Source organism: Balaenoptera physalus (assembly GCF_965194825.1).
Source record: "Balaenoptera physalus genome assembly, chromosome: 13".
NCBI lineage: Eukaryota > Metazoa > Chordata > Mammalia > Artiodactyla > Balaenopteridae > Balaenoptera > Balaenoptera physalus.
The window spans coordinates 16,612,049-16,632,325 of NC_138892.1; the positions used below are offsets into that span (position 1 = coordinate 16,612,049).

At 45.7% G+C, this 20,277-nt stretch overlaps 1 protein-coding gene and 1 long non-coding RNA gene across 3 annotated transcripts in view; both read left to right on the forward strand.

The window, feature by feature from the left end:
* LOC309640616 overlaps nt 1-20,277 on the forward strand; it is a 441,572-nt gene that overhangs the window by 147,454 nt on the left and 273,841 nt on the right. The gene's annotated exons all lie outside the window — the stretch shown is intronic.
* NUAK1 (NUAK family kinase 1) overlaps nt 1-20,277 on the forward strand; it is a 69,098-nt gene that overhangs the window by 25,375 nt on the left and 23,446 nt on the right. For both annotated transcript variants that reach the window (XM_082419414.1, XM_082419415.1), the window contains one exon: nt 4,823-4,943. In XM_082419414.1, coding sequence (XP_082275540.1) covers nt 4,823-4,943 — 121 coding nt within the window. The remainder of the gene's footprint in view (nt 1-4,822; nt 4,944-20,277) is intronic.

The window sequence follows — 20,277 nt, forward strand, 5'->3', positions numbered from 1 at the left end:
CCCAGGAAGGTGGCTGGCTGCCCTGCTCTGTGTAGGCATGCAGGCTGGATATTAATTTTAACCTGTTCTTGCCTCAGTATAAATGTGGGGAAGGGGAGGATGTGTGTGGGACGAATGGGGAGGGGAGAGGCCCGTGTGATGATGTGCTGTGGGCTTGTCACCCCTTTAAATGTGGCCCAAGACCCTGTATCGCTGTGTCGTTCTGACAGGCCTCCTTATAGTCACTGCCGTTCAGTGAACACCTGAGGGCCGGGCACTGTACTTACTTCTCCTCCTTACAACAGCCCCAAGAGTTAGGACTTGCTGACCCCATTTTACAGATGAGGAAACTGAGACCTGTGAGGTTCAGGTTTGCCTGAGGTCATCCAGCCAGCAAAAGCCTGAGCTTTCATCATACTGCTCTGCTCCCCATAGCCCTGCCTAGATCCCCGAGCTCTTAACATTCACAACGGCCACTGTAGAAAAGGAAGCCCAGCAGGCTGCAGAGCAGGTAGTTTTGGGTGATTATTCAAAATAGGGAAAACGATCACTGCAGAAGAGAAGGCTGTTATATTTAACAAGGGATCAGCATTGGCTGGGCTGTTTGCCTCTTAAACAGTCAGGCACCGCAGGGCAGAATTTGCAGGTCCACAGCCATAAGGTTTAATCATTAAACGATAGGGTGGCCTCATTTATAAGGCACACGGTGATGTCTAGACTTGGGAACACTTAGGAAAGGGGCTGGGCTGTGCGTCGGGCTTAAACACCTGAGTTCCCAGCTTCATTCATTTTGAAGGCAGAGTGAAATCTCTCCAACTCCTGCAGGAACAAACGACTTTTTTTTTGGAGGGTGTATGATTTCAGACATTTGGTAATCTCTTCCTGCTGGGCCCTTTCCTTTCCTCTGTCTTTCTTTGTAGATGTGGGTGAAGACTGAGGAAAACTGGGGGGGAGGTTTGCTCCATAATATCGGGCATCTCTGTGTATCTCTTTGGTAGCCTTTGGCCACGAGGGTAATTACGTAATTATTGTGTGATTTTTGCTTATTGCTCTTGTCCCCTTGTTCCCCACCCCCCCCCCCTTGAGGGCTGGGGCAGAATCATGTTGCATCATGGTATCTCAGCACTGTGCTTGGTACCAGGTGGGCACTCAAAAGGATTAAGTCAGTGAACAGTCAAAATCCAGAAAGGCTGAAGTGGATACCGTGAGTCAGACTTTTGTCTCTAAGTGGGAACATTTGATTCCCCTGTTCACCTGGCAACTATTGGAAGGAGAAAGGGGAAATGGTCCTGAGGTTGCTTTTCGGGTTCCAGTTGTTCGTCCTCCTGTCTGGTCTCAGACTCAGGAGCCGCGGATGCTCGTGTGGGCTCAGCTGTTCTGAGCTTCCAGACATTTCTGATGAGGGTACAATTTAAAGACCCAGGAGAGAGATTCTCCTGCCCTTTTTGCACTTTGGGAACAAATGTGGTCTCCATTCCCTAGACCTTCACTTGCTGCCCCACAAGGAAGCAGGAGGAATTCAAGTTTGTTCTCAGGTTGGAGAAAAGGAAGGAAGGCCCTATTTATGGGGTATTCTCTCTGGGTTAAATGTGGCTGACATTTATTAAGCCCTTGTCCTGGGCCAGGCATGTTCTAAGCCATTTAATCCTCCTAGGGACCTGTGAGGCAGGTCCTATATTTTCCTGCTTGACAGATGAGGAAACTGGAGCACAGAGAGGTTTTGCAACCTGCTCAAGGTCACACAGCTGGTGAGTGGTTTTAGCCAGGACTCAAGGCCATGTCCTTAACCATCATGCCATGCTGCCTCACCGTGTGCTGGCTCAGTTTATCCTTCAACTTCACAAAAGAGGCACTGGATTACATTACAGGAGCTGCATTTATAGATCTCGTTCTCCTTTTTAAACAACTCTTCAAAAATGTGACAACCATTTTTAGCTATCTGGGTCCTATGGAAACATCCTGGGAACTGGATTTGGCCTCAGGCTGAATACGCAGCAAACAAAGAAGCAGGATAATTTCAGATGCTGTGGGAAAGGTATAGGGAGAGTATAAGGCCAGGAGTGTCCTTATCAGGTAGAGGGGTCAGGGAAGGCCTCCCTAAGGGACCGTGGAGCTGAAGCTTGAATGATACGGATGTAAAGATCCGCGGTGTGTAAAGCACTTATCACAGTGTCTGTACCATATATTAAGTGCGTCGTGAATGCCGCTATTATTTCTATCCTTATTGCTTTCGTGGTTGGCCATTCATTGGATCTATGACCTTGGGTGAGTCATCTCCCGCTCTTGGGAGTTGAAGTGAATGTCTTCCCTCTGGCCTTGACAGTTGCACAGTTCTAAGTGATTTCTAGCATTTGTCTCCCACCATGCCTTTGAAATAGGGGGTAGAATGAGCCCTCTTTTACACTTTCAATAGAAGATTCATTGTCGGAAGAGGGAAGCTTTTGTGGAGGGACAACCACCATGGCTATTAACATTTATGGAGCCCTTTTAGTTTCCTCAGTGCCGAGTGGGGTGTGATTAGAATGTGGGCACTTTCCTTTTCACACTGGGCTGGAAACATCCCTCTGGCAAATACACCGTGGGACCGTTGGCCTCTCGCTCCATGGTTGGGGGGATTGACAAGTCCACTTATTTTCTCACCCCCCAGAATGTCACTACCCTCCCCTGACATTGGATGGTGAAAGAATTTATTTCTATTGTCATTTGACAATAGGGCCTCCCCAAGGCCAAGTTCAGCCTGCTGTATAATCAAAGGGGTAGTTTCACCACTCGGCCCATCTTTAGTTCCTGGAGGAATGTAGGAGTTGGTCCAAGAGCCACCCACATCCTCCACGGTCCTCCAGAGCAAGCTCCCAGGATCGCAGGCCCTGCTCAGATAAAATAAAGCCTTCAAGTCATGTCTTTACATTTGACGTAAGCAAAGGCAGGCATTTCTTGCTGCATCCTGAATGGGGCTGTCGTGAGGGCCTGGGGGAGCTGGGGGGCCTGGCACCCTGGTGAAAGGGGGCCTTGAAGCTGGAAGCTCATTCATCTCTGTGCAGCCTCCTTGTCTCCAGCCACGTGGTCCACCCACACTCTAGGGAGGGTGCTACCTGCCCCTGGGTTTACAGCAGGGCGTCCTGTGTTTCCTGTTTGCTTTCCCCATTCCTCGATTGCCCACGTTAAGTAGGATGCCAAAGAAATCCTAAGTCATCTTCTTGACGTGCCTGTCTTGGTGGTGCTGTTTGACTGGAGTGGTCCCTCCGTTTCTGCTCCAATTCTACTATCACTTCCCTGGTCTGGCCTCTCATCCACCTAATAACATCAACCCCTGCCCCCCTGCCCTTCTTCCCTCCTTCCCCCTTCCCTCTCTATGTACCTGCCTCCCTGCCCACACTCAGTGTTTTCTCAGGCCTGCCACGCACCAGGCATGGTTTTAAGCGCTGTAGAGAAAGCAGTGAACAAGATCCCCACTAGTGTAGGGTCAGGTAATGACACCAATACTGATTTAATGACAGCTGGGGAAAGGTCTGCAAAGGAGAAATCCGGGGACCTGCTAGTTGATTTAACCAGCAAAGAGCAAAATCAAGAATAATAAGCGCTTCCTAGGTCTTGTGGCGTCACAGATGGACTGGTTGTATTTTAGAAACATTTCCATGTATAGCGCTGCACGGGGATCTGGTGCCCAGTTGGAAACTGCAGATGCTCACAGGTGTGTGTGCATTCCTGCTGCAGCCGCCCATGCTTGACCCTGTGATAGGCAAGGTGTGGCCCTGGGCTGCTGCTAACAAGGACTTTTTCCTCCAGAGCGCTTCGTGCCTTTGCAATCCGAGGGGTGGTTTTACTTCCTTTCATCCAGGAAAGGTTGCTAAGGTGAGGGTTGAGGTCACAAGAGGACCAGTTTGGAGGGAACTAAGCAGGCTTTCAGAGCTGGCAGCAAATCGATTGGCAGGTTTCCTTGTTACCCATGGATAACCCCCTCCGCCATCGTAGTTTTTGCCCCCCTTAGAGCCAAGGCGGATTAAATTACCAACCAACTTGTTTATGAGCGGAGATGAATTCATTGGCAAACATATTTCTTCCTTATTAGATTCCCATTGTCCTTTAATGTCTTTTTATTTATGTGTTTCTTTTGAGTAATTGCTCTGCGCCTTGGCCCTGGCAACTCTCTGCAGTTTGGATTTGCAGACAACATTGGCACGGAGCTTTTGGAATCAACTGGGGCTGGGCAGGGAGTCTAGCTTAACTTCCTTGGTTTTACTCTGATTTTTCTCAAGCAGGGCCTTTTGGTTGTATCACTTGCTATCAAAGGTGCCTTAGTGAGAGGAAGGATGTAGGAAGGATTTGGCTTCTGAGCAATTGCATCAGCATAGCATAAGCTGGAGTCTTAAAACCCAAGGTTTGAGCAGAACTGGCCTTGAGACAGGCCATGCAATAAAACCTTTTCTATCCATCACTGCGGCAGCTGCATGGTGGGGCTGAGTGATGCTAATTTCACCTCTCCATGTTTAGTCATCGACACCCTGTAAACCAAGCTCTCCTTTTTTCTTTTTTCAAAGGATCAGGATTCCTAGAGTAAATGAATCTGGCTGCGTGAAGCAGCCCTATGCTTTGTGGAAAAAAAAAAAAAAAAAAAAAAGCCACCATCCCAAACCCAGGCTGTTAAAACCTGATGTTTTCTGTTGTCTGGAGAAGGGTGTTTTTGCTATAAATGAAAGATGTGACGGGGGTATTTCGAAGCTTTGTTTTGGTTATTGTCGGTTCTGCCAACAAGTAACATCTGTATTTATTTTCCAAACTCTCCCAATGGCTGATTTGCATCTGTTTAGTTCTCTGAGTAACATTTCATTTCCTGACTTTATAGGTTGCTATAAAATCCATTCGTAAGGACAAAATTAAGGATGAACAAGACATGGTTCACATCAGACGAGAGATTGAGATCATGTCATCCCTCAACCATCCTCATATCATCAGTATTTATGAAGGTCAGTGATTTTTTTTTCACCCCCGTATCAGTTACCATTTCTCATACCATGGGGCCTGCCAAGATTTTTAGGTAATTGCCCTTCTGGGCAGGAGCCAAGTATTTTTCCTCATGATGCAAAAATAGCCGGGTGTTATCTCTTATTTGGTTACCTTGAGTGCAACCAGACACATGTAGCACAGCGCACTTTGGTCATAAAATAGCTCTGGCTGGTGCCTTCTTCTATCTTCCCAGTTTCTTGGTGGTTGCTAAGCAACCCACCTTATTGAAAACCAGTATGTGAGACAGCCATGGTTTCTGGAAAATGGCAGTTTTCTGGGTGGCCAAGTAACGGTGGATCTATTGTAAATGTCATTCCCCAAAGCTGATGCTTCAGGGGTGGTATCATGAGTTATTCAAAGTTAGCCTTTCTGAGTTAGGAATTAACTTCCAGCAGGTCCAAGAAATGCCAAGAAAGAAGAGGGATCTGTTGGTGTGACAGATTCTTTGCAAATGCAGTTCAAGTTGTTGGTGTTTGTAGAAGGACAGGGAGGGGAAAAGCTTATAAAGGTGCTCATGCTTCAACTCTTCAGTTCCTCGTGGGAAGAAATGGAGAGTATAAACTTCCCAGTCTATCATTTAAAAAAATAACCTTTAAAAAATTACACAAGCAACATGTATTTATTGCAGAAATGATTGAAATACAACTGTTAAAATTTTTAAAATAATTTCTGTTCTCTCAGTTTGATAAATGGCTCTTTATACATATTTATATTTCTAATCTACTTTTCTATATCTGTATGTGGTTTTTATCCAGAGTTAGATCATACTGTTTATGCTGGGTTTTAGCTTGATTTTTTTTCATTTTTTATACCATGCATCTCTTCCTATATCAATAAATATTCCACTATAAGGACATTTTAAAAGGCTTTATAGTGTTCCATTTATGGACATACCATAATTTATTGGATCTATTTTCTTTTGTCAAATATATAAATTGTTTTAAATTTCTGGTTATTATAAACAGGGCTTTAAAGACTCTCCTTGTACATCATGTTTACATTCATTTCTGATTATTTTCTTATGAAAAATCCCTAGTCTTGGATTTACTGAGTCAAAACATTTCTGTAGAATATTTTTTAATAGATGGTTGAGTCAGAAAAATAAACCTATTTTTAATTTCTGGTCTGTTCATCATAACTTATACAGTAAGGGCTAAGAGGAAACCAGATGGTGACCCTAAAGTTTTTCTGATATTTCAGTTTTCCTTCTTCTGGTTCCCTGCTGGTTTTTGCTATGCTTTTTTTCCACTGCTATTTCTATTTTTGCTCCTCATGTAGAAGTAAATGCTGGTAATATCTTTTATCTTGATTTTTCTAAAGCTCATTTTTGGGACCCTTGGAGATAGGATTTTTAAGGGAAATTTGCATTTATTCAGTCACTTATTCATTCCACAAACACCTCTTGCAGTGAGTCTCAAACTGCAGTCCCTGGGCCAGCAGCATCACCATAAATTGGGATTGTTAGAAATGCAGAGTCCCAGGCCCTGCCCAGGACCTGCCGTAGATATGTAAACAATATATTCTGGGACCAAGGAGGCCCAAGCTTAGAAGTTTTCATGGAAATATATGGCATCCAAGCTGGGCCTTGAAGGAGTTTTTTAGAGGAAGAATTGGCAAAAGTAGAATTCCAGGCTGATAAAACAAATCTGAATATGCCTGGTAGTTGAGGGGAATTTCCAGAGGAGAGAAGTGAGTTGAGATACAAAATGCAGGATGAGAGTGAATTTTGTTAAATGTGGAGTGGTTTTGCTCTGTGTGGCCTGGTTGCCATGGAAACCTGAAGGCCATCTTGCATGGTGTGGACCAGTGTGGGTCACGTGCTCTGTGTGTAGTTCTGTGAGATTTCTTAGCCTAGAGCTGGAGGCTTCTTTACCAGGAAGCAGAGTTTTAATCCAGCATGAAGTTTCCAGTTCTTTATTTGGGAGACGGTCTGTGGTCACAGAAGTCTGGCATCAAGAAGCCTACTTCTAGGGCTTCCCTGGTGACGCAGCGGTTGGGAATCTGCCTGCCAATGCAGGGGACACGGGTTCGAGCCCTGGTCTGGGAAGATCCCACATGCCGCGGAGCAACTGGGTCCGTGAGCCACAACTACTGAGCCTGCGCATCTGGAGCCTGTGCTCCGCAACGGGAGAGGCCGTGACAGTGAGAGGCCTGCGCACCGCGATGAGGAGTGGCCCCCGCTTGCCGCAACTGGAGAAAGCCCTGGCACAGAAACGAAGACCCAACACAGCCATAAATAAATAAATAAATAAATTTTAAAATGGTCCACATCAAAAAAATCTTTAAAAAAAAAAGAAGCCTACTTCGTTACTAGCATCATGCCCTCCTTGACCTTGGGAATCCTTCAGGCTGAATGGGGAGCAGGAGTCTGTCCCCCTTCCAAGGGAAGGCCAGAGATGAACCTCAATGGAAGAACATCCTATTATCAAGTTCAAGGCCTTAGTCCAGCCCCTGCTGGAGGCTTCAAGAAGAGAAGCCCTTGCTTGTAACTTTAAAGATGGGTATCAGCATAAATTAAAGTTCTTTGGGTGACTAGAAATAACTTTCACCAAGGCCTCAGGTGAGAGCTTGGGCTTCAATTCATAAAACCCTTAGAACTGGTTTTAGGGAGTCAGGGAAGAGCTTGAGTTCTCACACCAGACATGAGATTTTGAGCAGGATGGTGGGCCTTTCAGTGCCTCAATGGCTGCACCTATAAAATGGGGATAACAATTCTACCCCCTCCTAGGGTTTATCAGTAGGATTAAATGAGATGATACATATACTGGTAAGCTCAAAAAGGTCATAGTTATGAAGACCCCATAATCATCCTAAGTAGTTCTTAATCTGGGGTCCATTGACAGGGTATTTCATGAGTGAGCTACAGGGGGTCTGTAAATCCTCTGAAATTAAGTATGTAACTATGTTGTCTAAGCCACTAGCTACAGATGGATATTAAAATTAATTGAAATAAAAATTCAGCTCCTCAGACACTTTAGCCACATTTCAAGTGGCTCAACGGCCACATTTGGCTAGTGGCTGCCATATTGGACAGCATCGTAGTTGTGGAAACTGAGGCTCTGGAAGGTTCATGACTCCCTGGGTGTGTTTGTTTGCTAGGGCTGCTACCACAGACTGGGGGGCTTAAACAATAGAAATTTATTTTTTCTTGGATTTGGAGGCTTGAAAGTCCAAGACTAAGGTGTCAGTAGAGTTGGTTTCTTCTAAGGCCTCTCTCCTGGGCTTGTAGATTGCCATCTTCTCCCTGTGTCTTCACATCTGTATGTGTCTGTGTCTAAATTTTTCCTTCTTAGAAGGACACTAATCATTTTGGCTTAGGGCCCACCCTAATGACCTCATTTTAACTTGATTACATCTTTAAAAACTGTCTCCAAATAGGATTGCATTCTGAGGAACTAGGTGTTAGGACTTCAACATAGGGTTTTTTGTTTGTTTGTTTGTTTGTTTGTTTTTTGCAGTGGGACCAGGAATATTCAGCTTATAATACTGGGTATGCTGGCTAGTTGGTGGCCCTGGCACACAGGTCTTCTTACCCACTTGTTTTTTCCCTCTGCCAGGCCTCAACCCTGTATTTCTGACCTTGTGTCTTGTTTTGCTGGCTCTGCAGCCCACCACTGTGCCACAGGCATCCCCCTCAGCCTGGCCTTTTCCCTCCTTTTCAACCCTGGGGTGTGGCAGGGGCAGTGCAGGGGTAGCAGTGGTGGTGGGAATTGAGTCTGTGAGTTAATACCCTGGTCCCTCTGTAGCTCACAAAGTGAAAGGCGAACCTTCTCCCTGGAAGCTGATTGGTCGTTTGATGGGCCAATCAGGAGCCTTAGCTGAGTGCAGAGATGTGTTAATTTTCTGAGTGAAAAATCAGTGCCCAGGCATCTAATTGGCTGTTTGGACATTAGCTAAGTGAACTTTACAATTTCTTCTTCAACAAGGACCTTTGTGATTTAAAACACACACACACACACACATCCTAGCAAAAGCAGCAGTAGCAGTAACAATAATAGCAGCAACATGACAAAGCAATGTTGCACCTAACCCTGTACGTTTAGGACCTTTGGGGTTTCATGTGGGGAATGCACCATTTTGGACTGTACAATCAGGTGATATTGAAATAACTAGTTCCAGAGGAATAATTCATTCATTAAAAAAACCAAGTGCCTACTATGTGCCAGGCCCTGTTCTAGGTACTAGGAATGCAAAGGTGAACAAGACAGGCTCTGGGCTATGGAGCTGAAATTTAGTGAATAGACAAGCGAACAGATACGTGACTTTTGAGCTGAGACCTGAATAGAATGAGAAGTGAGCCCTTCGAAGACCTGGGCATTCCAGGCAGAGGGAACAGTATGTGCAGATGCTCAGAGGAGGGAAGCAGCTTGTGTTGTGAGAAGTGACAGAGGGTCTCTGAGACTGAGGGACTGAATAGGGTGGCAGGAGAGAGGAAATTGGAGAGGGCCAGATTTTGACCACATTGGCTAAAGGAAAGAGTATGGATTTTTTACAGCAGGAGTAGGGGGATGCCACTGGTTTTGAGGAGGGAAGTAACATTTTAAAATTAACAGTTGAAAATAATACTAATAATAGCTTGGAGTTATTGAGTGTTTACCCTGTGCTAGGATATGTGTATGTATGATCTCATTTAATCCTTATATCCATGAAAGATGAATTGTTAAGATCCCTATTTTATGGTAAGGAAAATTCAGCTTGGTGGCTAAGTGCATTTTCCAAGGTAATACCAACTACTAGTAACTGGTAAATCTGAGAGTTGAACTTAGCAACACTCTGAAGCTTGTGCTGCTGATACTAACCAGGTATTTGGTGGTCCGCAGCGACCCCTAATTGGGGGCAAGCCTTGTCCTAAACCCTGTGATACAGATAATTCCTGGCCTTCATAGAGGTTACTGTCTTAAATATGTGAGAGTATTAAATCCCAGCTTGGTGGGTATTTTAGAGAATATTTCTGCATACATCTCAGGAAGAAGCTTGGGTCCCCAGTCCAGTAAATTCATAGGTCAAGTGTTTTCTAAGCTGCAGTTCATGGAAATGTAAGTTATTTGTATAATATTCACAGTACCTGCAGGCTCATAAAATCTGCAGCTTCACTGAATCAGTGCTGCTGTTCACCAGATCTCAAAAATAATTCCTTTTAAATGTTTCTTTCTCAAACCAGATCCTGGGGTTGCTCTCCTATTGACATGTAGGTGAAGGTGATTGACCCTCAAATTTGTCAACTCTGTGTAAACACACAAACCATAACTGGCTTCTAATGCTAAGTAAATAAAAGAGGATAGACATACACCTTCTAGCATGTGATGCTAAGGGTAACCTAATCGAGAGAGAAAAGGAAGAAAGAAATCTCTGGCACCATCTTGGGATGGACCCCTGTTTTCAGTCAAAGGAATTCCATTCTCTCAGCAGGGAGGTAATTGACAATAAGGAAAGAACAGCTGAAAAGGAAGTGCCCTAGAGCTTTCAACTTGGTTGCCTAGGATGGAAGAGATAAAAACGGTTTTTGCCTGGGGTTCTGATTTCAGGACCCAAGTTCAAACATCAAAGGCACATTGTCTCACCCCCATTTCCCCTTTGGAAGCCCAGGAGACTCAATCTGCAAAACCACGAACCAGCATCTTGCTGCACAACACTTCAGGGAAACAGCACAGTCCAGCATGTAAAAGCAAAAAGGTGGGGAGTGGGGGAGATTGGGCCGGTGCCTTCACTTTTATGCTCTTGGTTTTTTTTGTTCCTGGAAATCTCTCTTCTTGGCCCTGCAAGATTACATCTCTCTCTCTCGGCCCTTTTTTGCATTGTGATATGCTGGACTGGCCAGCCCTTTCATCACATCCCCTGTCTTAGGTAAGGGTGAGCCTGGCTTTCTGGGACAAAGTAGGATGGCTATTTGGCATTTGTCAGCTGTGATCTTTTGCCCTTGGGAGGGTCTCTCAAACTTCAAAAACACAGTAGCAAGCAAATGTGTTTCTTTTAATAATCATGTGAGTTTCATGCCCTGGCTCCTTGAGCCTTAAACCTGCTGCCCATGAGAAGACGTAAAAGAGTCTATATTCTACTGAATTCTCCGAACTCCTACTGTGGAGACATTTTGGATGAGTTTACTATCAGTTAAAAGCTCCTCCCAGCTTCTTAGAAGTATACATTACAATATACTTTTTTAAGCTACCTGTGCCTTATGAGATTCCGATAGATCTTTCTGGAAGGGGATCTAGTTCTTGCCTCTTGGTGAAAATCACTGCTTTAAAAATCCAGGCTCTGATGACGGGCATTCCTGCCTTCTCCTCCCTCGCAACTTGTGGCCAGAGGCAATGGGGCCAGTGCAAGATGTTTCCACAGAACCCAGCAGAGGTCCTGGAGTGAGAAACTTTTGCTGCCCCTGGAAGAGAACCCCTTGAGGATGGCAGGATCCCGATAAACTGCCGAATAATACACTTGAGCGCGATTCTCAGAGGGTGACCCAGGACCAGCAGCGTCAGCATGTCCTGGGCCCCATCCCAGACCCACTGCATCAGAAACCCTGCAAGTGGACCTGATGTTCTGTGTAATAACCAGCCCTCCAGGTGACTCTGATGCACTCAAGTTTGAGAAGCACCATATTAGAAAAACCCCTGCTCAGTAAGTTAGAGGCTAAAGCAGGGCTTCATTGCGAGCATCAGTGATTTGGAAATACCTACAATGGAAGCGGTTAACATTTTTCTTCTCTGGCTCATGTGACTTAATCCAGGGTTTTCAGGCAGCAGGCAAATCCTCATTTAGGCTCTTTCGAAGCCAAGGGATAGCTGATTTGATCTAACAAGGTCTATGGGTCACTAATATTACCCCGTGTTCTTATTCATTTGCTTACTTAATCATTCATTCATTCAGTCATTCATTTTACAAAGATGTATTGAGCACCTATACTCCAGGTACTGGTCTAGCAGGGTGAATATGTATGCATTGTCCAAATGGGCTTAGATTTGAATGAATCAGTTGCTTTGCCAATTGCTACTGTGTGACCTTGGGGTAGTGACTTAACCTCTCTGAGGCTTGGTTCCCTTAGCTATAAAATGGGGTCAATAGCTAGCTACTTGATAGATAAGATTGTGAGGATTAATTAAGATAATGAATAAAATGGCTAAGCATGGTCCCAGGTACATGCTCAATAAACCATACTGATCATTCTTGATGTGATGTTAGTTAGAGGTCTGAGAGGTCCTTACTGGCTGGAATAGAAACTTCTATTGGGAGGTGGTAGCAGAGAAGATTGAGGCCAGATTGTCCATTTCAGTGATTCTGAACTCTGGATGCACATTAGAATCTCATGGGGCGTTTGCAAGAAGAAATGCTGATGCCTGGGCCTCACCCCTAGGGATTTCAATTTAATTGTCCAGTCTGAGAAAGATGGGCTTGATCCTCCAACCAGGAGGAAGTGAGCCCTGCTCTAGAAACTTGTCTTGGTCCGATCGTTTGTCATCAGTGGATTCCAGAGCAGAACATGTGTCTGGCAGCTGTCACCAGTGAGCCGTGGGCGATACCTTTGGGCTTGGGTTTCCTTCCTCAGCCATTTGGTTGCTGCCCTCGTCAGGGACTCAGAGCCCCGTGAAACAGTTTGTTGAACTTGGCAAAGTGGTGTATTATGCTTGTGTTTACTCTCCTGAACCCATGGCGAATTGCTGAGCATTTTAACACACTCCCTCTGCTGTCAGATTCACAAGTTCCACATGAAGTCTCTTCAGACTGCATCCAAATGAAGGACCCACCCCCTGTTAATCACACAGCTCCAGAGAGTTTTCTTCACTTATAATCAGACAAACAAGCTCTTGGGCTGTGAATCTGTCCAGTCACGTTTCTAATGAGTTTCCTATGAAGTTAGCTATTTGACCTTCGAGTGTATTATTTTCATTGTTTTCATTTGATTACACCCAAGTCATTTTTCTAGAGGCTGGAGATTAGAAATAAAACAACCCAACACGAATGCTACTCCCTGGCTGTCCTGCCTCGCCCTCTTGGGTTTCCTGGAATTCAATATTTTCTAGTGCCTCAAATAACACCACTTGTACTTGAAGCTAATTTTTAAAGAAAAAAAAAAGGAACTGTATTGCCATGTAACTTAGGGTCTTTTGAAATGAACTGGGATGGCTCTGTTAATTTGCCGAGGCTGCAAATTAGGAAGGCTCATGGAGTGTAGAAGGGGGGGGGTCTCTACAATGACCATACCCTACAGAGGAGATTTGGATATTGAAAGGGGGATTGGAGTAGATGATCTATAACTTCTAGCTTGCAGAGTTTGAGGTTTTTTTGATTTGGGAATTTGTGCTCCGCCCCCTCCAGTGACTTCTGACAGTGGGTTCATCTGGTAGGTACGGCTCCAAGATTGACATCTGTGCTTTGGAACACCACTGGGGCCTGAAGAATGGACCGCAGTCAAGAGAACCAGGCTTGCGGAGTCCTTTGATGTCTTTGAGTGTTAGTTCACTCTTTCCTCTGTTCTCCTACCCCTCTCCCATCCCTCAAGGGCACAAATGCAATCTCAAGTGTGGATTCTGCCAGTGCAGATCCACAGCAATCCTGGATTTGATCCAGGCAGGTCTTCGTTTGTTCTTCTTTCTTAAACTAAGATTTGCTGCCTAATAATAACAGCTGACACTTACCTGTCTGCTTACTGCTGCGTGCTGGGGTAATCCTCACAATGAGGATAGAAGCTTCATTTTAACAGATGAAGAAACTGAGGCAACAGAAAGGTTAAGTAACTTGCCAAGGTCACTCAGATGGGTAAATGGCAGGACCTGGATTTGCACCCAGGTAGCCTGGCTTCAAACCCAGGTAGCCTGGCTTCGAGAGTCAAGCTCTTAAGCTCTGCACTCTGTTGCCCAACGAAGCAGACTAGAATTTAGGGTTGACAAGATAGTCCTGAGCCATACCTCAGGGTCAAGCAGTGGCTAGAACCAGAGGTGTGATGACCACAAGTTTGTCTTTTCCACCCTAAGTGATAAGGGTGGGATGAAACCATATAATAAAGCCACCTGTGGGGATTTTCAGGAGAGGGAGACTAAGGCTGTTTTCACAGAGGGTGGGATTTCTGTCCCTTCACTGTGCAAATTGGGGGAGCATGCTTTTTTCCAGAAGTTCACTGTGGAGGAGGGTGGAGTCCAATGGTTGGTCCTACATGGCGTCCTGATTCCTTCTCCCACACAGCCCCTCTATCCTGGTCATGTCCCCTGCCCTCCTAGTATTTGCTATTGGTCTCCCCAAATAGCACTAATAAATGGTACTTGGCCAGCCTTTGACATCTGCTCTTCCTAGGGTAGCTTATACACTTTCTTTCATTTCGTCCGCCTTCTGTGGAGTCCACTGCTGGCGGTGGGTGGCCTGCTTGACTCTGGTTCTCCTTGGGCATGCCAGCCGACATCCAGAAAGAGTTTTGGTTTAAGAAAAGACAATGAGTGAACTAAAGAGCCTTTCATTGTCCAAACCAGGAAACACATTGAGTCAACTCTGACCAACTCACTGATGATGGGAGAGCTGCCAGTCTAGGTTAATTTTCTCACTCTCACTGCCCTGGGCTTTCAGACTTAAGGGGTTAGAGGACCATTTTATGAAGCTCTGAGCCCATGAGGTGTCTGAAATTTAGTTCTGGGGAGGGAACTCTTAAAGTATGAATCTTGTATTGACTAAATGACCCAATTAGGCTGCAGACAATTCTTGCCAAGGAAAGATCACTCCATTTCTGAACTGAAAAGACTTTCTGGGAGGATTCTCCTGAACTTTAATAGAAGAGCACCTTGAGGCGTGGAGTGGTACTTCTCTCTGAGGGTTTAGGAAAGTAATAAAAATGCTGCTAATGTGAGGAGGCCCTGCCATGGAGCGAATGGCAGCATCCTGGAACTGATTTAGGAGATGGAGTCGATGGAAGGCAAAGGCATGAAGAGAGTTCTGACTGGTCCATTCTAGGCTCTTGGCCTTTCACTTAAAACCAGCAGACGCGTCTTCCTCTCTCGAGGTTACATGTTAAGCAGAAACAGAGCCTCCATTTTTTATAACCTGCTTCTCATGGAACGTCCTGTTCATTGATTCTCACCCTCTCCCTCCCCAAGCCCATTTTCTTCCTAAATGGCCTCGTATTTGGCTCTCAATGACCAGTGGATGGTTGAAATCCCAAGATCTCCTCACTCATCGGCATCTCTCCTAGGTCAGGCCACTGTTTTTATCGTATGCATTTTCTCAAGTTATACAAGTTGTGTTATTAACCCCAAGGGAGGGAATGGTTAGGAGTTGGGTAATTAGCATGGCTGTGAAAGCCAGACAATGAGAAGGCAGAACTGGACTGTCAAACTGAACATCTGATGAAATTCAGAATTAATTGGGAGAAGTAGCTGTTACTATAGCAGCCAATTCCCACTCTCCCTTGAAATGGAAAATAAACGGAAAACAAGAATAATAATTCAAGTTGGTATCCGGGAAGAAGGCCCTTCTGCTGAACAGTAGAAGAAAAAGGAGAGAGTCTGGATATTTTAGGATATGCCGAGACAACGGTAAAACCAGCTTGTGCGAACAGAACCCAAGGTGTTTTTGATGGTTCAGTTCCACGCCTGTTTTCTCTAGGAATCTCCTCAGGCCCACTCAGGCTGCCTCACCCATCGTTCTCGCTGCTCATCTGGGGACTTAAAGTCTGTATCCCACAGGTTAGCATTTGATTTATTTTATAAGTACTAGTTATATACAACTAGAGAGCAACTCCTTGAGAACAAAGACCGTCTTATGCTACATTTGTATCTCCTTTAACACATAGCAAAATGTTCAGATAAATGCTTCAGAGAGGCTGATAAACAAGCATTGTCAGAAAAGGGAGTGATGATGGTTCTCTTTAATGAAGGAGAATCTTTACTGAGTATTAGGCAAGGAGAGTAAACCTATGATGGAGGAAAGTGGTGGGGAGTCACGGCAAGAACATAAGCTTTCAAGTCGCCCACATTTGGGATCAGATCCTTACTGGTTATCTGCCCAACAGACATGCATACAGAGGAGCGTCAAAAGACACACAAGAACGTTCATAGCAGCATGATTCGTAATGACCCTCACCTGGAAACAACCCAAATGTCTCTCGCCAGTAGAATGGATAAGTAAGCATGCCACACTCACAAATGGGAGTACTCTGCAGCAACGAGGATGGACGATCTTTGACTACATGGAACGGCATGGATTATTCTTACAAATATAATGTTGAATGAATGAAGCCAGACGCAAAAGAATATACTGTATGCTGCATGATTCCATTTTTAGAAAACTCAAAATCCAAAACTAATCTATGATATTGGCTTATATACATATCCTTGGGGAGATGGTTAGTGACCGAAGAGGACGTGCGGGGCGCTGGCCACATTGTTTCTAGATCTGAGCGCTGGTCCTCTGTTTATGAAGTAGGGATGATGTTAATGTCTCACAGGATTGTTAGTATTGGATGTGGCAATCCATGGCATGCAGTAATTGCTCAGTAAGTGTTAACGACGGTGGTTATGAATCAGCCTTCTAGGAGAGGAGAGATCACTGTCTGGGGAGGCTCTTGGGGTGATGCGAGCCCTGCACTCTTTCATGGGTCCAGGATCCTGGATGCTACCCTGTCCCTTGTTCCATCTGTTTATTGTTCTTGGCGACGTTTGGTCACGTGTCTGTCAAGCTCCTCGTGGGCGTTCAAGGCCTGTGTGTTTCGTTCACGGTCTGTTGCTTCTTTCTCTTGTCTTAGTCCCTGGCACCTGCCCGCTCTGGTGGTCCTGCTAACGGCGCTCCTGTCCCCCCTTCACTCATGTTGCTCCTTCTGCCTGGCTGACCTTTCCTCCCCTTCTCACCCTGGTAAAGATTTCTTCCAGTATCCCCAGTGCCACGCACGTCATGGGTGCTTTGTAAAGTTTTTGTGGCTCTACTAAAAACCTGGGTATGCACCACATGGACCTGGCCCCTGCGCTGTGGGCTGACTCAAGTTGAGCTCAGTTTCTATTCAGGGGTTTAATTTTCCTGGTAGGCTTGGCATGTCAAGAGCCATAGTTTTCCCTACCATTCTGGAGCCACCGGGCTTCTGGGTAGAACTGTCTGGCCAAGAGACACAGGCTTTCATTTTTCAGAAAGGAAACCCTTCCCAACTGGTGGAAAATAAGCTTTTGCTTAGTGACTAATAACAAAAACACAGACAAGATTTCTGGGCTTATAAATAACCAGTTGTAAAAGTGCCCAAGGGAAGCAGCCCTTTTTGCCAGAAGAATGGCTGAGTGTTCCTGTCACCTGGCGGATAGGGACCTCACCGCGGGCAAGGAGTTGTGGGCCGGGATTGCGGAAGCCGGTCATTCTTCAGGACGAATTCCCAAGGCCTTGCTGTTATACCTTATAAATCCTGGGCTATTCTGGAAAAATCATAGTTGATCTCTAAGGTTCTTCCTGCTCGAAAATCCTGTGATTCTGCGGAGCCACAGCATGTTTTAAAGAGTGATGCCGGCCGGGAGAGGAAAGTCTTAGGGTTTTGTTTGCCAGAGCTGCCTAAGAGGCAGATGAAGTAATTATGAGAATAGCTCCCATTGATTGAGCAGTGGCCAGGGCACCGTGCTCAGGGTGCTAGGCCCATGAGCTCACTGAATCCCCCCATTATCGTGTGAGGAAGTTGTTAGCCTCATTTGACTGAGGGAGAGACTGAGCTTCAGAGGGGTTGATGTATATGGATAGCAGTATAGGGGCTAAGAGGGTGGAGGGTGCCATCGGACCGTGGGCCCAGGCCTCGAGCTTGCTTTGTGGCCGTGGCAGTTATTAACCTTGCTGTACCCGGGCTTTCTCATCTGTAGAACAGAGATACTCATAGGACCAAAGCCATATGAAATAATTCGTGCAAAATGCCATGGGTACAGTGCCTGCACATAGTAGGCCTTCAGTAAATGCTGCTGTTATTAGGAAGGGCTCAGGAAGCTTCATGTATAATACCACATGGCCTCCTGGATGAATCACTGATGCCCCAAGTCTAGAAATGTTGTTTGCATTTAGCTAATTTAGGGTTGCAATCAGGGCCTTGACCCTGACTCCAGCTGCTTCCTGCTGGAGGACTGGGGGTGGGATCTCAGAGCCAGGCCTGACCCCGTGGACAGTTCTCTTGCCCGGCTGCCCACCAGCCCTACCAGCAACAGTGAGGCTATCGCCTCGTCCATCCATTGTTTCCCAAACTGGCTCCCAGTTAGTTCAGTAGGAGTACTGCAGTGGCCAAATCGCCCTGCAAAACTCAGAGTTAAAGAAACTAGGTTCTCCAAGGGGTGATCATGTATTAGCATTTTCCAAATATTTTACCTATGTTTTACCGTGGAACCCTTCTTTTCCTCCAGAATGTCTTGTGGGACTGGTGTTCCATGAAACATGCATTGGGAACTGTTCCCCAGCCCCCTCTCCAAATGCAGTCAGCAAAGAGGCAAGAGTGAACAGGGGAGATCATTCAGAAGGGGGTGGCCGGGGACGTGAGACAGGTGGACAGGGTCAGGCTCTGTTTTAGAGGTAGGACCAGCAGGACTTACTGATGGAGGCTGTGTAGTAAAATATTTGACATATTGAACTGTGTCGAACTGAATTGTGTTTACATCTCCTTGATACCAAGTTAGCCGGTTGGAAAGGGATACATCTGGTCACTGAAACAGTCCTTTTGTCTGCGTGCAGCCAGTGACCCACACCTTCTGATGGTCACTGAAGGGGCCAGTGGCTTTGACCTCCTTCAAGGATGCATCAGACCAGACTCTTTGGGGGTGTGAGGCTCCTTGTTTATTTCCCCGTCAAAGTACTTTCCCTCTTCCTCCTCCTCCCTGCCCCCACTGGTTTTTAAAATTAGAAAACCCGCTGCCTTCTCCAGGGCCTATCACTCTATCATTTTTAGAGGCTGAGCCGTGCATCTTGAGGCAGCTTTTCCAGTTTCCAAAGTTTATTGTTAATGAAAAGCGCACAACAGGCTGAAATCCCTGGCAAGAGCCAAAGCTGCAGGGTACACCGAGGCCAGCAGATGCAGGAGCAGCCAATTTTTATCTGGCTGTTCCCTCTCCTCCTCCTCCCTGCCCTCCTCCTTCTCCCTTCGTTTTATCAGAGAGGTTTGGCGGGACTTGAAGGAGCCAAAAAGGAACTGGAGGAGCCTGAGCTTCTAGCAGCCAGTGACAAGGTATGGGAGGACAGGGAACCCAGGCTGGGAGCACGTTCCAGTTCATCGAGTGTGTCTGGCTCAGTGCTAGGCCCTGGGGTCCCATAGTAGTGATACCAACAATAATAACTAACATTATTGAGTGTATGCCTTAAGTACAAGCCTTGTTGTAAGCATTTAACATACCTGATATCAATAAATCCTCCCAACAATTCTAGGAAGTACTTACTGATATTATTCACATTTTACCATTGACTAAAGTGTGAGGCACAGAGAGGGTAAGCAACTCCCCCAGAGTCACACAGCAAGTAAGAGGGAGGTCTAGGAATCTACTTAGGAGTGTCTGATTCCAAAACTACAGTTTTTACATCTCCAAGTCCAGGCTCACAGTCCCGGCAGAGGAAATAAATATGTAAATCAACAAATATATCCACACAGTTCGAAAGTGCTGTGTTGCAAGTATCCATTATGAGAGGTAGAAGGGAGGCAACATGGGCATCAGATCTGAGTTCATCCTTGACTGATGAGTTGGAGTGTCCCTGGCAGGTAAGACAGGTGGGAGTAAAGGCAGAGGGCAGAACATGGAGGTGGGAAAGAGCAATGTGTTTGTGTGTGATTGGGAGAAACAGTGAACAGTCTGGCATCAGTGGGCATAGGGGGCCTGACAGGCTGTGGTAGAAGCCGACGAGATGGAGGGAGGTAGGTAGGGGTCCTTCAGGGAAGGAGGGTCTTGGGTACCCTACCAATGTTTTTATACCACATCCCTTGGAAGGATGGATTTCAACACAATTATTATTTTGTCTTTGCTCAAAGGACGTCTTATGTGACAGCCCCAACTATAAAGCAGATAGCAGTGGAGTGGCTTTGGCTGAGGTGGAGCTGAGGACCTAGAGCCCGTCCTTCATGATCTCCCCTGACCTACCCCCATGGGCATCTGCCTGGAGCTCCTAGGACTCAGTCGAGCAGAGTTTGAGCATTACTGCTAGAAAATATCAGGTCTGGGGAGACAGAAGCATTTAGTGCCATGTAGTTATTTAGTATAATGATCCAGAATGCATTTATGAAGTTTTGAATTCCCTCATTTAATAAATATTAATTGAGCCCCTTTGCCAAAAGGCATTGAGTGCTGGGGATACATCAGTGAATGAAATAAACCAACCCTCATTTAG